The 20,436-nt window shown below is 39.2% G+C and overlaps 1 protein-coding gene across 4 annotated transcripts in view; it reads left to right on the forward strand.

Moving 5' to 3' along the window:
* RNF216 (ring finger protein 216) overlaps positions 1-20,436 on the forward strand; it is a 160,453-nt gene that overhangs the window by 48,775 nt on the left and 91,242 nt on the right. For 3 of the 4 annotated variants that reach the window (XM_057748631.1, XM_057748632.1, XM_057748633.1), the window contains exons 8-13: positions 1,429-1,543; positions 6,872-7,011; positions 12,445-12,495; positions 13,778-13,915; positions 15,158-15,306; positions 15,806-15,884. In XM_057748631.1, coding sequence (XP_057604614.1) covers positions 1,429-1,543; positions 6,872-7,011; positions 12,445-12,495; positions 13,778-13,915; positions 15,158-15,306; positions 15,806-15,884 — 672 coding nt within the window. Of the gene's footprint in view, positions 1-1,428; positions 1,544-6,871; positions 7,012-12,444; positions 12,496-13,777; positions 13,916-15,157; positions 15,307-15,805; positions 15,885-16,852; positions 17,153-20,436 lie in introns of those variants that run through there. The other variant, XM_057748634.1, reaches the window with a different exon arrangement.

Below are 20,436 nucleotides of genomic sequence, written 5' to 3' on the forward strand. Positions count from 1 at the left end.
CTATAACCTTTTATTTACCAAAGGAGTGTTAGATGCAGCCTTCCTATGCAAGTTGCTGAAGATATATCCTGAGCTGTGGTAACATTCCCTGCCCTCTAGAGGCTCACAGTCTAGTAGAGGAAATAACATGAAACAGAGCGAACAGATAAACATATAATCACAACTGTGATAAATATTTCAAAAGAATATATATATAGCAGGAGGCCCAAGGTGGACCAAGAGGCTCCAGGAGGGCCTCCCTGAGCAAGTGATATTTAATCACACACATAAGTGTTATATAAGCAGGAGGTCAGTAATGTGCAGGGTGTGAAAGACAGGGGTGTCATTTCCTAGGATGAGGAATCGCATAGGAGAGCTAATTTGGAGGAAATGATCATGAATTCTGTCTGTGAAATGCTGAACTGACCGCATGCTAGGTGGGGCCTGTGAGACATCCAAGTAAAAACAATTCATTGGGTGGCTGAATGGACAAAAAAAGGTGGGACACACAGACCGGAGAAGGGATTTTTGAGAGTCGTCAGCATATGAAAGGTGACCTCACCAGCCTGGATGAGGTGTACCTAGAGAGGCTGTAGGGTGAGGAGAGAGCCAGGGCTGCCCTGAGGACTCCCAACATGGAAAAGCTAGGTAGAGAAGCAGCCAGGAAGGAGGAAGTCGGGAGAGTGGGGCAGGCAGCATTGTTGGTGCTTTTGAGAGATCCAGCCAGATGAGAAGTTAGCCCCATGTTAGGAGGATTCATGAGTACAAAGGTGGGGTAGAAGCCAGGTTAGAGGGAGTTGGCCACTTATGGGAGGCAAGGTGATGGAATGACTTACAGATGGCTCTTTTGATAAGTTTGGCTACAAAGAAGGGGAAGAAGAAAAGGGGGGCTGGTAGCTGGCAGAAAAAGGTCAGGAGGAAAGGTTCTCCTTTTTTTTAAGCTGGCAGAGACTTGAGCACCTTTAAATGCCTATTGAAAAGATCTAAAAGGGGGAAGAAGCTAACGGTATGGAAGAAAAGGGATTATCACTGGCATAAGAATTTTGCACACCAGTGTTCAGTTCAAAGTGGGGATGTGGGTGAAAGCAATGGGGATGTGGGGGAAGTGGAGGTGGGAGTTTTGACCAGAGAAGCACCATGTAAGATACTGCTTGTAGCCATTTGTTATGTGATTTAACCTGTGCTGATTCAAGGACAGCTTCAGTAGTTTCTGTTTTCTCCAGTACCTGTTTATCAGTAAGCATTTTGGATCTGCCATTATAGCAATTGTTGAAAGAGAAAATGAAAATAATGAAATGCTACCTGTTTATTTTGCTGCTGCCTTTTCTGGTAAGCCATGTAAGGAAAATAGCTGAAACTGTGAGTCACAATGAGATTTGGGGATTGCCTATGTTTCACGTTTTTTGTGTCCCATTTATAGTGGTAACCTTTCCCTTTCTCTATTTTTAGGCCTTTTCTGATGCCATTAAAAAATGGCAGGAGCTATCGCCAGAAACCAGTGGAAAAAGAAAAAAGAGAAAAGAAATGAATCAGTATTCTTACATAGACTTCAAATTTGAACAAGGTAATGGCCACATGTGAGTGTTGCTGATGTTGTTTGCAGAGCCGTCTGCTCCCGCACAGCCTATAAGGGACGTCGTGGTGTGGCTGCTTAGAAATGCCCTGTCCCGGCAGTCTGAGGAGTGTCACTGACAGGACTGCTTTGATGGCACATCAGTGTTTTTAGAAAGTGGCTACATTTGTCATCTTTCTGCTTAGGATGCTCCATGACAGGAAAATTATGTGTAGTGTTAGAGATTCACGTGTGGAAAAGTGGGGACATTCTTAAGCTTGGGGGGGGAATGAATCTCGAAGATTTCACAAAAATTAACCTTATCACTACATAGTAAAAACTAGACCAGTGATTGCTTACTGCAGAGGAGTCACTTACACCCCTGAGAGAGTGGCTTCTATACATAAGAAACAGCTCTTAAATTGCCACTTAAACAGTTTATTTAAAATTCTGTTATTCATACTGATGAAATAACTGCTGAAAGCTCTTTCAAAGAGATTACTTCAGGTCTAATTTCCTTCACCCCACCCTACCCCCGTATAAGGTAAACTTGCTGAATTTTGCAGCAGAGTTGATCTTAGTTGTGTGTGTCCAGGAAGAGAGTCAACTTCAGCTTTTCTGTAGATTATGTCATAAATAAGAATGTTTCTCTTTTCTTCTCCGTGTCTTTCTATTACATCTGTAGTTAACTTCATAACTTGACTTGAGGTGTGACTGTGTGGAAAATCCATAAGAAAGCTGTAGAGTTGGAAAGTATTTGAATTTCTGAACTCCTCAGTATCTAAAAGAAAATGTCGGGGCTTCCTAGGTTGCGCAGTGGTTAAGAATCCGCCTGCCAATGCAGAGGTCACAGGTTCGATCCCAGCTCCAGGAAGATCCCACATGCCGCGGAGCAACTAAGCCCGTGTGCCAAAAAAGAAAAAAAGAAAATGTCCTCGGCTCTGACTAATAAGGTCACCAAGCTGCTCTGTGAAGCAGTGCTCTCCTGGCATGGCATTCTCATAGATCTTCAGCAGAATGAGAGTGGGAACTGTGTATAGGTGGTTTTTCATTCAGCTGAATTTATCCACAGTTTAGACAAGGCATCCCTAATACAGTCATTCAGTATTTGTTTGACTTTCAGTGACAGAGAAAAGAAAGTACCACTTCACAAGATGATCTGCTCCCTTGTTGGTCAGCTATGTCTTTTAGAAAGTTCTTCCTTTATATAAAGCCATAAATGTACCTTCTTGAAATCTCCTGCCTTGGTTGTAGTTCTTGCCTCTGAAAGGATGTGGAATCAGTTTGTTGCCTTTTCATCTTCCTGATTGCCCTTCTCTTTGTCTTTAGCTTGTCATTATCTCTTTGAAAGGTTGGGTGTACAAGGCTGGACAAAGTACCCCAATGAGGTCTGCTGAATAAAGACAACAGCTGGGATTTAAGTTCTATAACTTCAACCCATACAGCCTGGGAACACCTTAACCTTTTTTTTTTTTTCTTAACTTATTTGGCTGCACTGGGTCTTTGTTGCTGCACGCGGGCTTTCTCAAGTTGCGGTGAGTGGCAGCTACTCTTCATTGCGGTGCACAGGCTTGTCATTGCGGTGGCTTCTCTTGTTGCAGAGCATGGGCTTTAGGCGTGGACTTCAGTAGTTGCGACACACAGGCTTAGTAGTTGTGGCTCGAGGGCTCTAGAGCACAGGCTCAGTAGTTGTGGCACACGGGCTTAGTTGCTCCACAGCATGTGGGATCTTCCCCTACCAGGGCTTGAACCTGTGTCCCCTGCATTAGCAGGCAGATTCTTAACCACTGCGCCACAAGGGAATTCCCGACTTAACTTTTTAAAATCAAAATATGTCCCGCCGTTGGCTCACATTAAACATGCGTCTTCTTAGCCACCTTGCTTTTTAAGTCACAAACCTCTCAGTTTTGATGCATCTAATATTTTTCCCTGTTAACGTCATCTTACAAGTTTCAGCCCATTCTTTCATGTATACCTCTGTAACTTAAGATTCTGATTTTAAAATTGCACTTACAAGACCATCTTTAAGGACACTGTAAATTAGAAATAGAAAATACACTTGATTTACATTAGTAGTTTTATAGATACACTTAGTCTTTTTTAAAAGCAGTTTATAAGCACATAAGCTAAGAATCCTTCATTTATTCCAGGAATCACGTTCTTTACCTTTTCAACTGTTTTCCTTCCAAGCACTATACATCATTTGGCTCAAAGAGAGAGACCAGATTCTCCCTCCAGTGTCCTTTTTTATGGTTTTGTGAGCTGACCGTCACATAGCCTCTCATGAAGAGTCTGGTTAGAATTTGGATGTAAACTGAACATGAGTAAAAATACAACATGTCACCTCTAGCAAGGTTGACAAAGAAAAAAGAAGATACAAATTATCGATATCAGGAGTTACTCTTTATAAGGGATATCACTGTAGACCCTACAAACATCCAAAGAGGAATACTATGAACATCTTTACATATATAAATTTGACAACTGAGATGAAATGGACCAATTCCTTAAAAAACACAAGCTAGCAATAAACCTACCTATATAAAATAGATCATTTGGATAGCCCTATAGCTGTTAAGGAAATTGAATTCATAATTTTTAAATCTTCCAAAAAAGAAATCTCCAGCCCTAGTTGGTTTCACTGGGAAATTCTTCCAAACATTTTTAGAAGAATCAATACCAATTCTACACAGTCTCTTCTGCAAAAAAGGGAAGAATAAGAAGCACTTCCCAATTCATTTTATGAAGCAAGTATTAATCTAACAAAACCAGGCAAAGATAGTATGCCCCCCCCAAAAAAAGACTAATCTGATATTCCTCATAAATATAAATGCAAAAATCCATAACAAAATTAGCAAATAGAACTTATGTTTAAGTTTATAGTATGAATGTTTTACATAAATATATAAAATATTGATATACATATATACTTTATATACAGTTTAATATGCTTTATACATTTACATACATATATACGTATATGAATATGAATTTATATAAATATATATTAATAGGTAAATTATATATATTTTTTAATTTCATTTATTTATTTATTATTTTGGGGGGCTACACCAAGTTCAATCATCTGTTTTTATACACATATCCCCGTATTCCCTCCCTCCCTCAAGTCCCCCCTCTCCCTCCCTCGAGTCCCCCCCACCCTCCCTGTCCCAGTCCTCTAAGGCATCTTCCATCCTTGAGTTGAACTCCCTTTGTTATACAACAACTTCCCACTGGCTATCTGTTTTACAGTTGGTAGTATATATATGTTTGTGCTACTCTCTCGCTTCATCTCAGCTTCCCCTTCACCCCCCGCCCTCTCCCAGACCTCGAGTTCTCCAGTCCATTCTCTGCATCTGCGTCCTTGTTCTTGTCACTGAGTTCATCAGTACCATTTTTAGATTCCATGTATATGAGTTAGCAGTAAATTATATATTTTTAATGTGCATCATGACCAAATGGGATGTATTCCAGGGATACAAGGCTGGTTCAGTATTTGAAAACCAATCAGTATAATCCACCACATTAACAGACTAAAGAAGAAAAATCACATGACCATATCAGTTAATGCAGAAAAGGCATTTATAGTATTTAACACCTATTCATGATTTAAACTCTCAGAAAATTAGGAATTGAGAGGCACTTCCTCAATTTGAAGACGTCTGCAAGAAAACCTATAGCTAACTTCATACTTAATGGTGAATCCTTTCCCCCTAAGATCGGGAACAAGGGAAGGATGTTCTCTATTCACTGCTATTGAACATAGTACTGGAAGTTCTAGCCAACACAGTAAGAAAGAAAAATAAAAGGTAACAGATTAGAATGGAAGAAATAAAACTGTTTCTAAAAAAGCAGATAACATGATTGTCTACATAGAAAACTCCAGGGAAGTTCAGTAAGGTTGCAGGATATAAGATCAACCTACAAAAACCAATTGTATTTCTGTATACTAGCATTTAGCATATGGAAATCAAAATTTTAAATACAGTACCATCTAAAGTTGCTCTGAAAAAGATTAAATACTTAGATGTGAATCTAACAAAACATTTACAGGACTTTTATGATGAAAACTGAAGAAAGAAAACACTGAAGAAAGGAAGAAGATATAAATAAATGGAGACACTTACTGTGTTCATGGATTAGAAGACAGTGAAGATACAGATCCTCCCCAAATTGATACCCATGCTTAATGTAATTTCTTTCAAAATTCCAGCAAGATTTTTTTGTAGATATAGGCAAGGTATCCTAAAATTATCCTAAAATTCACATGGATACTAGAATAGCTGAAACAGTTTTTAATAAGGAGAATAAAGTGGGAGAAATCAGTTTACTGGGCTTCAAGACTTACTACATAGCTACAGTGATTAAGACCAAGTAGTTTTCGCAGAAATATAGACAGAAAGATGGAACAGAATAGAGAACCAAAAACTGGTTTTCTGAATAATCAATGAAAAAATAAAATGTTTTAATTTTTAAAAACTAGTAAGAGTGAACAAGAGAAAAGAGAGGAAAAATAAAATGTATCAGGGTGTAGTAAATATTGATAAAATCAAAAGAGATTACAAAAAAAACAGGTTTCTGTGAGTAGGTAGAAAATCTGGGTGGAATAGACAGTTTTCTAGAAAATGTAAATTACTAAACCAACCAAAGAAATACAAAACCTAAATGACACCAATTGCAAGATCTGACATTTGTCATTTTGTTAGCTTTTATTCTGTGTTATTTACTGTAAATCTAGGTACTTCTCTTTTCTGTCTTTGAAGTTTTCAAAATAAAAAAAAATTTAAAAACATGTAAAACACATGTGCACCTACTAGAGTGGCTCAAATTAAGAATTTGACTGATACATCTGGTGTTGATGACAATGTGGAGTGACTGAAACTGATAGGGGGAGAGTGTAAATTGGAACAAACACTTTGGAAAACTGGCACTGTTTTCTAAGCTGATCCAGCGATTCTACTCCTTCACGTGTGTTCAGCTGAATTGTAGACATCCGTATAGCAGCCCTGGTCATGATAACCCAAACCATAAACCCACCTGTCCTCAGTAGTGAATGCATAACAAATTATGGCGTATTCTCACAGTGCATTGCTGACAGGATAGGGGAGACCTTCCAGTTGGATCATAATAAGCGGGGGCAGGAGGGGTGGGTCAGAAGTGCATGGAATGTTAGGGAATGGTAAGGAGCCCAGTGTTCCCAAAGAGAACATGTTATGGGAAAGTCACCGAACATTCTGGTAGAAATAGGTGGGGGACCAGACCACAGGAGACTGGGATGGCTGCCCGGATTCCTAGCAAAACAGTTCTGTGCATGATTTTGCATTGTCATGTATTTTCTAGGTGACAAAAAACTAGAAAAGAGGATGTTCTTTCTGGAAAATAAGCGGCGACATTGTAGGTCCTATGACCGGCGTGCTCTCCTTCCAGCTGTGCAGCAAGAGCAGGAGTTCTATGAGCAGAAAATCAAAGAGATGGCAGAGGTAGGAAGATGTGCTTGGAATGTGTTTCTAGGATTCTGGTTTGCTTGTTAGTGCTTAGTATAAAACTGTCTTTTAAGATTTGCCTTTTCTTTCAAGTGACTAATTTCAATATACTATAAAGCTTTTAAAAGGAGAACAAAACTGTTTCATAAATCAGATTTATGTTAGAGAATTTTAATTGGAGCTTAGCAAACACATCTGTTTCACGTCCTTCACCCTCTAATGATGGAGGAAAAAACAGAGATTCCACATAGCTCTTTAATTCTTCCAAATGTTCAAGCCAACTGGAATATATATATGTTGGTTATTTAATACAGGCAGACCTCAGAGATATTGCAGGTTCAGTTCCAGACCACCGCAATAAAGTGAATTTTGCAATAAAGCTAGTCATACGAATTTTTGGTTTCCCAGTGCATAAAAAAGTTATTTTTACACTACACTGTAGTCTAGTAAGTGTGCAATAGCATTATGTCTAAAAAAAAAAAAGGTGTCCATGCCTTAATTAAGAAATACTTTGTTACTAAAAAATGCTAACTATCATCTGTGCTTTCAGCGAGTCATAATCTTTTTGCTGTTGGGGGGGTGGGTTCTTGCCTCAGTGTTGGTGGCTGCTGACTGAATTGAGTGGTGCTTGCTGAAGGTTGGGGTAGCTGTCCAGATTTCTTAGGATGTGACATTAATGAAGTTTGCTGAATCGATCGTTTCTTCCTTTCATGAATGATTTCTCTGTAGCATACAGTGCTGTTTGATAGCATTTTACCCACAGTGGAATTTCTTTCAACATTAGAGTCAGTCTCCTCAGATTCTGCTGCTGCTTATCAACTAAGTTTATGTGATTTTCTAAATCCTTTGTTGTCATTTCAACAATCTTCATAGTGCCTTCACCAGTAGTTTCCATCTCAAGAACTCTCTTTCTTTGCTCTTCTGTAAAAAGCAACTCCTTACCCATTAAGGCTTTATTATGAGATTACAGCAATTCAGTTCTAGTTCTAGGTCTCTTGCTGTTTCTACCACATCTGCAATTAATTCCTACAGTGACGTTATCCATGAGTGTTGGGATCAGCTTCTTCTAAACTCCTGTTGATGTTGATATTTTGACGTCTTCCCATAAATTATGAATGTTCTTCATTGCATGTAGAATGGTGAATCCATTCCAGAAGTTTTCAGTTGACTTTGTCCCAGATCCATTAGAGGAATCACTGTGGCAGCTCTAAGCCTTATGTATTTCTTAAATAAGAAGTCTTGAAGGTCAAAAATTACTCCTCAATCCGTGGGCTGCAGAATGAATGTTATGTAGGCAGGCATGAAAACATTCATCTCGTTCATCTCCATCAGAGCTCTTAAGTGACCAGGAGCATTTCAGTGAGCAGTAATGTTTTGAAAGGAATCTTTTTCTGAGCAGTCGTTCTCAACAATGAGCCTAAAATATTCAGTAAACCATGTTGTAAACAGATGTGCTGTCGCCCAAGCTTTGTTATTCCATTTGCAGAGTACAGGCAGAGTAGATTTAGCCTAATTCTTAAGGGCTCAAGGATTTTTGAAATGGTAAAAGGAGCACTGGCTTCAGGTCATCAGGTGCATTAACCCCTAACAAGAGAGTCAGCCTGTCCTTTGAAACCAGACATTGACTTCTCCTCTCTAAAGCAGTGAAAGTCCTAGATGGCATCTTCTTTCAACATAAGACTGTTTTGTCTACATTTGGAAATCTGTTGTTTAGTGTGGCCACCTTCATTAATTATCTTAGCTAGATCTTCTGGATAACTTGCTGCAGCTTCTACATCAGCACTTGCTGCTTCACCTTGCACTTTTATATTGTGGAAATGACTTCTTTCCTTAAACCTCAGGAATCAACCTCTGCTAGCTTCAGACATCTGTAGTTTCCTCAGCTTTCTCAGCCTTCATAGAATTGAAGAGAGTTAGGGCCTTGCTTTGGATTAGGCTTTGGTTTAAGGGAATATTGTGGCTGGTTTACTCTTCTGTCCAGACCACTGAATCTTTCTTCATATCAGCAATAAAGCTGTTTCACTTTCTTATCATTTGTATGTTCACTGGAGTAGCACTTTAATTTCCTTCAAGAATTTTTCCTTTGCATTCACAGCTTGGCCAACTATTTGGTGCAAGAGGCCTAGCTTTTGGCCTGTCTCGACTGTTGACATGCTTTTTCCTCACTGAGGTTAAATTGTTTCTAGCTTTTGATTTAAAGTGAGAAATGGGCCACTCTTCTTTTCATTTGAATGCTTAGAGGCCATTGTAGGGTTGTTAATTAGCCTAATTTCAGTATTGTTGTGTCTCAAGGAATAGGGAGGCGAGAGAACAGGGAGATGGGTGGGGAATGGCCAGTCAGTGGAGCAGTCAAAACACACATGACATTTATTAAGTTCACTGTCATATATGGGCGCAGTTCATGGCACCCCAAAACAATTGCAGGGGTCACATCAAAGACCACTGACGACCATAACAAGTACAGTAATAGTGAAAGTTGGAAATATAGAGAGAATTGCCAAAATGTGACACAGAGACACAAAGTAAGCAAGTGCTGTTGGAAAAAATGGTACAAATAGACTTGCTTGATACAGGGTTACCACAAACCTTCACTTTTTTTTTTTTTTTTTTTTTTTTTGAAAGGGCACTATCTGCAAAGTGTGATAAAATGAGGTGTGCCTGTATATATTTTCTAGACCAACAACTCTCAAGTTTGGCCCATGGCCCCCTGGGTTCCCCAAGACTCTTTAGGATGTCTGTGAGGTCAGACCTCTTATCATGATAAGATGGTATTTACCTTTTTCATATTGTTGAATTTGTACTGATGAACAAAAATAATGGTGCCTTAACATGAATCAAGCCAGTGGCACCAAACTCTACTGTCTTCACCACCATGCATTCATACTTTAAAAAGCAACAAGAAAAGCCCATGTCATCTAAAAATGTGTTTGATGCTTTGATGAAGCTGTAGAAATCATTATTTTATGAAATCTTAACCCTTGAAAACATCTTTTTGATATTCTGTATGACAGCATGGGAAGTACAGTTTTCCCACTGTATCCACAGGGGATTGGTTCCAGGGTCCCCACCACAGGTACCACAGTCTACAGATGCTTGAGTACCCCATATAAAATGGCATAGGATTTGCATGTAACCTACACACATCCTCTTGTATACTTTAAATCATCTCTAGATTACTTATAACACTTAATACAATGTAAATGCTATATAAATAATTGGCAGCACACTGTAAATTCAAGTGTCTTTTTTTTTAACTTTCTGGAACTTTTTTTCCCAAATATTTTTGATTCAAGGTTGTTGAATCTGTGGATGCAGAACCTGCATATACGGAGGACGAGATGTATGCATAAAGTGCTTGTGCTGCATACTGACTATGATGGGTTTCTCAAGGAGAAACAGTTGTCACGTTGAGTTGTAAGCTGCTGAATTAGGCCCATCTCCTTCCCCCCTCCAGAAAAACCCCACCATTTTTACTTGAAAAAAAAACTATGATTATTCAAAATTAGGTATTTAGCATAAATTTTCTCAAAAATGAGTGAAGTGATTTTTTATGGCCAATTTTAGATCTCAGACAGAAATTGGACTTTTGGAGGCTTGACATCATCATCCGTCATAGTTGCCTTTGACTGTATCTGGTACATCAAACCTGTTAGTGTAGCTTGCGTTTTGAATGGATCTTTCACCCGTGCATGATTTTATCATGAACAAACACTGATTTGCTGAGTTATGTCGATCTTCCAGGTGCTGGCACATTTCACAGTACTGTATCAAAACACCACATTTGCTCTTGTTGCCGCCCATCTCATCAGAAAAGTGTTAAAGTGTTGGCAGGATGGTTGCGGTCATCAAAAAAAATGTCCACATTGTCCCATCTTTGGCCAGTGGCATCACCTTCAATTTAGCTCCTCTGTCCTGGCCCCAGTCTTCTTCAACAGTATCCTTGCTTTCTGGCACACCTGGTGACCCAGCTTCAACTTCTGCTTTTCCTAACCTGGACCTGGAATCATCAAATTTTCCAGAATGCCATATTTTCTTTTAGTGAGGATTCATGCTGAGATTTTTATTTCCATTTTGGTTTACGGGGTTTGTTTTTTTTGTTTGTTTGTTTGTTTGTTTTTACTTCTTTCATTTTATGTAAGCATTTCTTTTCTCTTATGCTGAAAATCTTGGCTCTTAGTTACATTACCATAATGGCTTATTTCCTTTATCCTATATTGTATACTTAGTAGATCCCAAATAACAACCCAGTATTATTACCAATAGTAAGATTGCTAAATACAGTGTAAGAATTATTTATAACTTAGATTAGGAATTTGAAGTTAAAATATTACAGAGTTACTTAAAATATCTGTGTGGTTATGTCATAAGCAAAGAAGTTTGTTTCTGTTTGGTTTTAAGTTTGAAGGAATCGGTTTTTATTTTCTTTTTCATTTAATTCTGTTGTTCAATTATGTAAAGTATTTTTAGTCTGAAAGTCAAAACTATAAAACAAGGAACATTCAGAGATCTAGCCTGTGTCCTGTCTGTTCCTCCTATATCCTCTAACTCCCTCTACACATAGCCATTATTAATAGTTTTTGGTTTATCTTTCCTTATTTTATATAAAAGTATATATATATATGTTTGTGTTTTTTTTAAACCTTTCTTTCTTTCTTACCTAAAAGGTACACACTGTTCTGTCCTTGCCATTTTCACTTAACAGTGTTTCCTGGCAGTGACTCCACAGCAGTCCATGGAGATTTTCTCTTTCTTTTTCCTCTTTTCCCTACCGTCTAATGTGCCATTGTCTGCAGCACCAGGGTTGATTCAGTTATTCCTCTATTGATGGACAATCAGGGTTTTTCCAGTTTTTTTGCTGTTGTAAACAGTGCCATGATAAGTAACTTTGTGCATATATCATTTCACATTTCTGCCACAGGATAACTTTGGAATAGATTCCTAGAAGTGCGATTGATAAGTCAGAGTGTAAATACTTCCATAACTGTTATATGGTGCAAATTCCCCTCCATAGTGATTGTACTGTTTTGCATTCTCACCAGTAATGTACAAGAGTGCCCGTTTCCTGCTAACTTCACCAACAAAATATGTTGTCAAACTTGGCTTTTACCCATTGAGTTTTTTTTGTTTGCTTATGCTATTCTGTACTCTTCATAAGTGTTTTGTGTCAGTCTTTTATTCCTTCTACATTTTGAGTCAGATTTAAGAACATTTTCCCCATATTTTCTAGTACTTATATGGTTCCCTTTTTATGTGTAGCGTTCTGATGCAGTTTAAATTTACTTCCAGGTAACTTTTTAAACTACTCAACTATGTAACTGAAGAAATGACTGTTAATAATAGAGTTATTTTATGTTTATGAAAGTAAATGCTAAATGGTTTGTGGCATCTTGACTAAATTTGCATCTGTGTGTATGGTTTTTTGTTCCTCAGCATGAAGACTTTTTGCTTGCCCTCCAGATGAATGAAGAACAGTATCAAAAGGTAGTTGAAATCTTGCCTCATCAATTTATTCTGGGTATTTTCATTAGCTGTTTTTCTCTTCTCACATTTCCTTGGCATTTTGATGACAAATTAGTTCCCATATAACCTCTGCTGTTGCTCTGCTGAGTTTGTGGTTCAGCTAAGTTACAGTCAGGTACTTAAACCATATAATCATTCTTACTTCCAAATGGGATCAGATTTGGAGGGAAGATAATATTGTTAGAGTTGTTCCTCTTAAAAAATATTGCCTGGAAGCCATTGGATAGACTCTTAGAGCAAAATTTAGAATTCACGTATCACTTACAGAGTTAGAAGGAAGACATATGTCTAACTTCAGATGGATTTTGTGTGATGTCAGCCATCCACACATAGTGGCCTTTTCTAACATGGTAGAAATGGATCAATCACTGCCCTTAATAAAAAGGGTAAGTTTCCTGGTACTCACAGTACTTGAGATGCTGCTTTATATAGCTTCAGTAGTCCCTTAAGATAAAGCTTGGACTGAGACATAACTCTGTTGCACTCCTGTCTTATATCAAGGAGCAAAATCCAACTTTTGAAACTTTTTAATATCCCTCATGCTGCTTGTCCCTGACTGTTATCATGTTAGCATCTCATTACAGATGTTATAGTTCTGCTGGTACCATGGAATTCATGAATATAACTTTACAAAGGATGATGCCGCAGAATACCCAAAACCCATGGAGATCTCACTGTCTTTAGTTATGTATTAATATTTGTACTAGCATCTTAAGCTAGATTTATATAGCAGAAAACAGCTCAGCATTGGTTTTTTTTTTAATTAATTTTATTTATTTACTTATTTATTTGCTACGTTGGGTCTTATTTGCTGCACAGGCTTTCTCTAGTTGCAGCGAGTGGGGGCTACTCTTCATCGTGGTGCGTGGGCTTCTCATTGCGGTGGCTTCTCTTGTTGCAGAGCACAGGCTGTAGGCACACAGGCTTCAGTAGTTGTGGCACATGGGCTCAATAGTTGTGGCTCGCGGACTCTAGAGCGCAGGCTCGGTAGTTGTGGCGCACGGGCTTAGTTTGCTCTGCGGCATGTGGAATCTTCTCTGCCCAGGGATTTGAACCCATGTCTCCTGCATTGGCAGGTGGATTCTTAACCACAGCGCCACCTGGGAAGCCCTCATCATTGTTTTATGGCATCTAGGGATTGCTTTTCACCTCAGAATGTGTTTGGGGGTGGGGGCATATGGAACATGGTTGCCCCCTCTACTTTAGTGTAGGGAATTTCATGTGTGTTTCTGGTGGCCTGCAGGATGGCCAGCTGATTGAGTGCCGATGCTGCTATGGGGAATTTCCATTTGAGGAGCTGACACAGTGTGCAGATGCGCACTTGTTCTGCAAAGAGTGTCTAATCAGATACGCCCAAGAGGCAGTCTTTGGATCCGGAAAGGTAAGAACTGTGCAGTGTGTCCATACATAGGAAGTATTCACAGAGTCTGAGGAGATCACATTTATAGACAAGTGTAAATGCTTCATGGAAGTGCCATTTCTGAGGTGAGGTGGAACTCTGCTAAGACATGCTAATGTGTATAATTCCTAGACAACCTGTGATTTGTGTGATTATGTTGGTTCTAAGCACAGCAAATTTCTTTTCAGGGAATGGTTTAACTCTTCCATGCTCTGTGCCTTACTCACAGGAGCACCAACTTCTTGTTCGAAGTTAAAATGAAGGAAGAACTCAAAAAGAGAATCTTGCAGCCTATTTGAATATATGAAGCTGTAAATTAGTATTTTTTAACAAAATTTTTAAAGATTTTATATAGTTGTATTAAAATGAATAATATTTTATACAAGATTATATTTCTCTGTCCAAAGTCAGTGTCTCTTGACACCAACATAACACAGTATGGAAAGGAGTTTTATTTTGTCTTAATGAACACTTAAAAACCAAAATTGATTTTCATAAATGCCCCACCAGTAATAAAACCACTTGACATCAGTTATTCTAAAATCAGTTGTATTTTAGTTAAGGACTGAGGAGCAGTTATTGAGCAGGGTGGCTGTGATTGGCAGAATATAGGCATACTTCAAAGATATCACGTGTTCGGTTCCAGGCCACTGCAGTAAAACAAATATCACAATAAAATGAGTCACACAACTTTTTGATTTCCCAGTACATAGAAAAGTTATGTTTACACTGTACTGTAGCCTATTAAGTGTGCAATAGCATTTTATCAGTCCCTTCCCCTCCTATCACTCACCTCTGCCTTGCAAGATGTTTGGACCTCCAGCTTTTCCAGGGGCTCTAGAGGGAATCAGCTTGCTTATCACGAGTATCTCCTTTTCAGACACTGAGCTGTGACTGTCCTCCTCTAATCTGCTAAGCTATTTATCCTTCCTCTTCGACTTCCTGTAGTCATATATTATAGCTTAGGCTCATAGAGGTCCTCTGGTGGAATCAGAGATGGACCTTGTGTTTTTGTTTCATGGTTTTCTTGTTCAGAGTGTGGTTTCTCAGAGAAAGAAGAGAGGACAGAAGAAGGGACCTTTACCATCTCAGAGTCTGTGTTCCGAACCACTATTTATTTGTTTCCCATTGAAAGATACATTTAACCACTGAGGATTTTTTTGTATTTCTGAAAACTTGGTTAATTTTTTTTTTTCCTTTTGCCTCCTGACCATATCATTCTAGTCAGAGCTCAGTTGCATGGAAGGCAGCTGCACATGTTCATTCCCAACCAGTGAACTGGAGAAGGTGCTTCCCCAGACCATCCTGTATAAATACTATGAGAGAAAAGCAGAAGAAGAAGTTGCTGCAGCCTACGCTGATGAGCTTGTCAGGTGAGTTCTCAGAGTCAGCGTCATTTGCCAACTCATTCCCCGTTAGGAAGACTGCCTGGGCCCTTTCATTGACAACAGAAATTCTGTAACAGAGCTCTATCTTCAGGTTTTTTGGCATTTCTTGCTTCGAAATAAGAAAATAATTTTATTAATGGGAAAATCTGCAGTTCAAATTTTTCCTTGTGGCACCTTTTAATCATCCAGCTTATAGGTACAGTCCTTGTGCAGTGAGTTAGAGGAAAGGTGATGTGTGTAAGGAGTTCTCAGAAAGGTATGTTTGTTGAGTGGTTTGCACTGAGGCAGGACTCAGAATGGCACCTGCATTTCCTGGTGAGAGCTGACACCAAGGAGAGCCTCAGTCTGTGTTTTAATGAAAAGTTAAGGAGTAAAAGGAGGTGTGACTGTCCAGCTGAAAACTCCATCTTAGTATGAACAGTCACGTGGAACAAATCAGGCTTTAGTATTCTGAGTAATATTTTTTCTGCTGTTTTGATTCTAGGTGCCCCTCCTGCAGCTTTCCTGCTCTGTTGGACAGTGATGTGAAGAGGTTCAGTTGTCCCAATCCTCGCTGCCGAAAGGTAGGGAGGCAAATATTTTTTGTAGGTTCATATTTGAGTTGTGGTATTATGGACTGCCTTAGTGGCACATGTATCTGCTATTAATCTGCATGCTGACCCATGAGAAGGATTCGCATGCTCTCCTTTTCATGAAAGCAAGAGAAGATGAGTACTTTGTGAATGGTGGTTGACTTCATTGCAGAGATGGGGGCCACTTACGGAATTTTAATCACATAGCTCTGGATCCGTTTTATGCCATCTTCCTAAAGGATGGATGCTGTAATGTAAAATGTGAAGGGCTTTGTGTTTCTTCCATTGTGCCAGCATTTTTCTTGCTTGCTCTTTCACCTCCCTGTTGTGCTCAAATACTTCTTTTCTGTATGCACACATGAGCGCCCACCTCCTGCCACTTTCAAAGTCCAAGCAGTATTTCTTTGATTAAAGAATTGGGTACCATGGTGGCATCTCTGTCACATCTGGTAGATGATTCACTCAGCTGTTTTCATAAGAACTGATTGTCTTGGGTGACACCAAAGCTGTTTAGTCACCTTGCTGCTGAAAATCTTTCTCCCCCTTAGACTCCTACTCTGTGAACTAAGAATGTCTGAAATTTGTCAACCATTTGTAAGCCACTTAAGAGTTTTTAAGGAATATTATATTGGCATCAACCTAGGCAAATATGTTTTAAGCCATTTTCCTAAAATAGAATGATCAGAGTTGGATATTATAATATCTCCATCTTTTGGTGAGTGAAAAAATGAAAGTAAATATTGGAAAAGGAAGAAGAAACTACACTGATAGACTAAAACCTTACTCATTTTGTTTTCAACATTAACATTTCTGTGTAAAATCTGGATGTTTTCTTACAATTGGTATATCCATTTAGTAATTTTTCCCCACCCCAGACTGTTGTTATAACAAATGTTCCGTTATCTCTGGCTTCTTGGAACTAAGAAAGGAGAGTAACTGACTGTCCTGTGTGTTTCCAGTGTGTCCAGCTCTAGAATGCCTGGGAAGGCAGTGCCTGAACTAAGATACAGAGAACAAGAAGGCAATAGCCAAGGGAAGAAAAGGGTAGGAGTAAAGTGAAAGTGAAGATGTGGAATGTTCTGGGTCCAAGGAGCAGTAGCATCCCAGACACTGACTGGGAGTGTGAAGAGAAAGGCTCACGAGCTGGGAGCAGCCGGGGCCATGCGGGCCTTTAGCACCATTCTGAGGCAGGCGGATGGGAGAGTGAAAAAGCAGGGAGATCTGTTTGGCTGTTGAGTAATCTAGGTGAGAGATGCACATCCTTGTCACCCCCCTGTGGAGTCTCCATGAATTGCTAAGTTTGAGCTAGGAATTACATTTCCTGGAATGATTCCAAATTAGACTCTGCCAGTGAAGGTCCTCATATATGATTTGAAAGGCCAAAGACAGTTACAAAAATGTATCAGGGTACGTATGGGTCTGAAACAGCGTCCCATGAGTATTTTAAGAACATCCAACCTGGGATGTCAGCAAAAGCCTCCTAGAGGCTCTTAAGATCCTAAGCAGAAAAAACAAATATTCTAGTTCCTCTCTGTGGGAGGAATATATATGCCCTGCTGAACTTGGAGCACCAGGTTTCAAATCGCCAAGAACAAAGGCAGTGGTTTGGACTAGCATACGCTCACTCATCTTTTGGCCAGTGAAATGTGAGTAGGGGTGAGAGGTCACGTGTAGAAAAAGTGGTAAAACATATACTTAGGAGTGATGGCAGCAAGGTGGTAGGATAGGTAGCCCCAAACTCTCCTTCCCCCACAGAAACACTGATTCAACGATACATAGACCAGTTTCCTTTGTGAGAAATCTAGAAACTGGTTACAAGGCTCCTGCACTCCAGACAGGGCAGTCAGCTACATTGAGACCTGTAGGAAAATTAATGGAACTCACTCACCAGAGCCCGTCCCCCAGCACACATAGCACACATGGAAGGAAACGGCCTAACTCCTTGCTTCTCCTTGGGAGGTAAAGGGCAGATTAGAACATACATCTAACATTCAGACTTCTCAGAGGGCTTACCCAAGGAGCTGGCTTATATCTTTCCTGAATCTAAGCACTGACAGGAGGAAACACCAGGTTTCAGATCGCCAAGAATAAAGGTAGTGATTTGGACTAGCATACACTCACTCACCTTTGCCCCTTTCGTTGGCTTAGTGTAGAAAGAGCAGGGGAAAAAAAAAACCCCAATTCCCAGCTTCTGCTTGGTTGAGAGGAAGAGTTGGAGCATGTGTCCAGTGTTCCAGCTTTTTGGGATACTGCCCAGGGGGCTGGTTTCTGTCTCATTTGACGCAGCACTGAGAGGACCCTGCATAATCTAGATGCCTGGAAGCCTCTGTGAAAAAAAGAGAGCTGAAAGGCTTGCTGCTGCTCCACAGAACCCACAGTATAAATAGACAGAGGCCATCACATGTCTGTGGCTTTTGCCTCTAGGGGAAAGGAAGAGTGGGACGTATACCCAATAATCCAGCTTTTGGGGGGAGAGCAGAGCTCTTCAAGGGACTGGCTTCTCTCTTGCCCACTCAGAGCACTGATGAGGCCCACCATTCTCTAGACGCCTAAGGGCTACTGAGAACAAAAAAGAGCTGGGCATCTTACTGCAGCTCCAGAGAACCTGCAGTACTATAGACAGACACCAGAGGGAGCAAGAGATTACAAGCACCTGAAAAAAGAAACCAGCAAAACCTCTCTAAATTGGGAACTTAAACACACATAAGTCCAGAGAAGGTACATGCAGAGAAGAGGTTTGAGAGTCCTCCATAATCTATAGCCTGGTTGATTGGTGAAGGTTTTTCCCTGTACAAAGCCAGTCTAAAGACTGGGAGAGATTTTCAGATGTGTAGATCCTGACAAAGTAACAGGGCACAAGAAGAACCAAAGGAACAAAATAAATATTCAGAAACTGTCCCTAAAGAAATGGAGGTATGTGAATTACTTGACAAAGAATCCAGATAATCATCGTAAAGATGCTCAATTAGGATGGACCCAGACATTTTATAATCAAATGGTCAAAAGTCAGAGACAAAGAGAATTTTTAAAACAGCAAGAGAAAGGCAACTTGTTATGTACAGTGGGTCTCCCATAAGATTCTCAGAGGATATCTCAGCAGAAACCTTACAGAACAGAAGAGAGTAAGATGAAAAAAAAGAAAAAACCCTGCCATCAAGAATACTGACTCGTGAGGTAGGAATTAAGACATTCCCAGATAAACAAAAGCTTAGGGAGTTCATCACCACTAGGCCTGCCCTGTATACAAGAAATGCTCAAGGAAGTTGTTTGCATTGAAATGAAAGGATGCTAGATAGAAACACAAAAGCACATGAAAGTATAAAGCTCATGGTAAAGGTGAACATATAGAGAAACAGAATACATATTTGTATTTGTAATGTGTGTGTGTAATCACTTTTAACTCTGGTGTAGAACTTAAAAGACAAAAGTATTAAAAATATATAAAATATGTTTATGGATGCACAATATAAAAGGTGTAATTTGTGACATCAGCAACATGAAATGGAAGGGAGGTAAGAGAGCAGAGGTTTTGTATGTGATCACAGCTGTTAGCTGAAAATAGATTGTTATAAATATACACAAAAGAAAGAAATCAAAGCATGTCACTGCAAGAAATTCAGTGAAACACATTGTAAGGAAGACAGCAAGAGAGGAAAAGAGACCAAAAAGCTACAAGACAGAGAACAACAAAATGGCGATAGTAAGTTCTTCCCTGTCAGTAATTACTTTAAATATAAATGGATTAAAATTTCCAAATCAAAAGACACAGAGTGGCTAAATGGATTTTTTTTTTAATCCAGCTATATACTGTCTACAGAAGACTCACTTGAAATTTAATGGAAAAAGATATTTCATGCAAATAATAACCAAAAGAGAGCCAGGGTGGCCATACTTATGTCATACAAAATAGTTTTTAACTCAGAACTGTCACAAGAGAAGGACATTATATAAGGGTCAAAGGGTCAGTTCACCAGGAAGATATAACAAGGATAAATATATGTGCATCCATTGGGAGATTGGGATTGTCATATATACATTACTAATAAAAAAAAAAATGGCCAAATTGTACACTCTAAATATATGCAGTTTATTGTATGTCAACTGTATCTCAATAAATGTACTTAAAAAAAAAAAAAAAAGGATAAATGTATATGCATCCAACATCACAGCACCAAACATACGAAGCAAACATGGACATATCTGAAAGGAGAAATACACAGGCAATTTAATAATAGTAGTAGATTTCACTATTCCATTTTCAATCATACATAGAACAAGCAGACAGAAAATCAGTTAAGGAAACAGAGGATTTGGGCAACACTATTAACCGAATAGACCTAACAGACATATAAAACATTCCACCCAATAGGAGCAGGAGAAGAATATACGTCTTCTCAAGTATACATTTTATGAGGCCAGCATCACCCTACTACCAGGCCCAGACAGAGACACCACAAAAGGACAACAGACCAACATTTCTGACAAATGTAGATGCAAACTCCTAAACAAAATACTAGCAAACCAAATCCAACAACACAGTAAA

The sequence above is a fragment of the Hippopotamus amphibius genome, chromosome 9, assembly GCF_030028045.1.
Source record: "Hippopotamus amphibius kiboko isolate mHipAmp2 chromosome 9, mHipAmp2.hap2, whole genome shotgun sequence".
NCBI classification, from domain to species: domain Eukaryota; kingdom Metazoa; phylum Chordata; class Mammalia; order Artiodactyla; family Hippopotamidae; genus Hippopotamus; species Hippopotamus amphibius.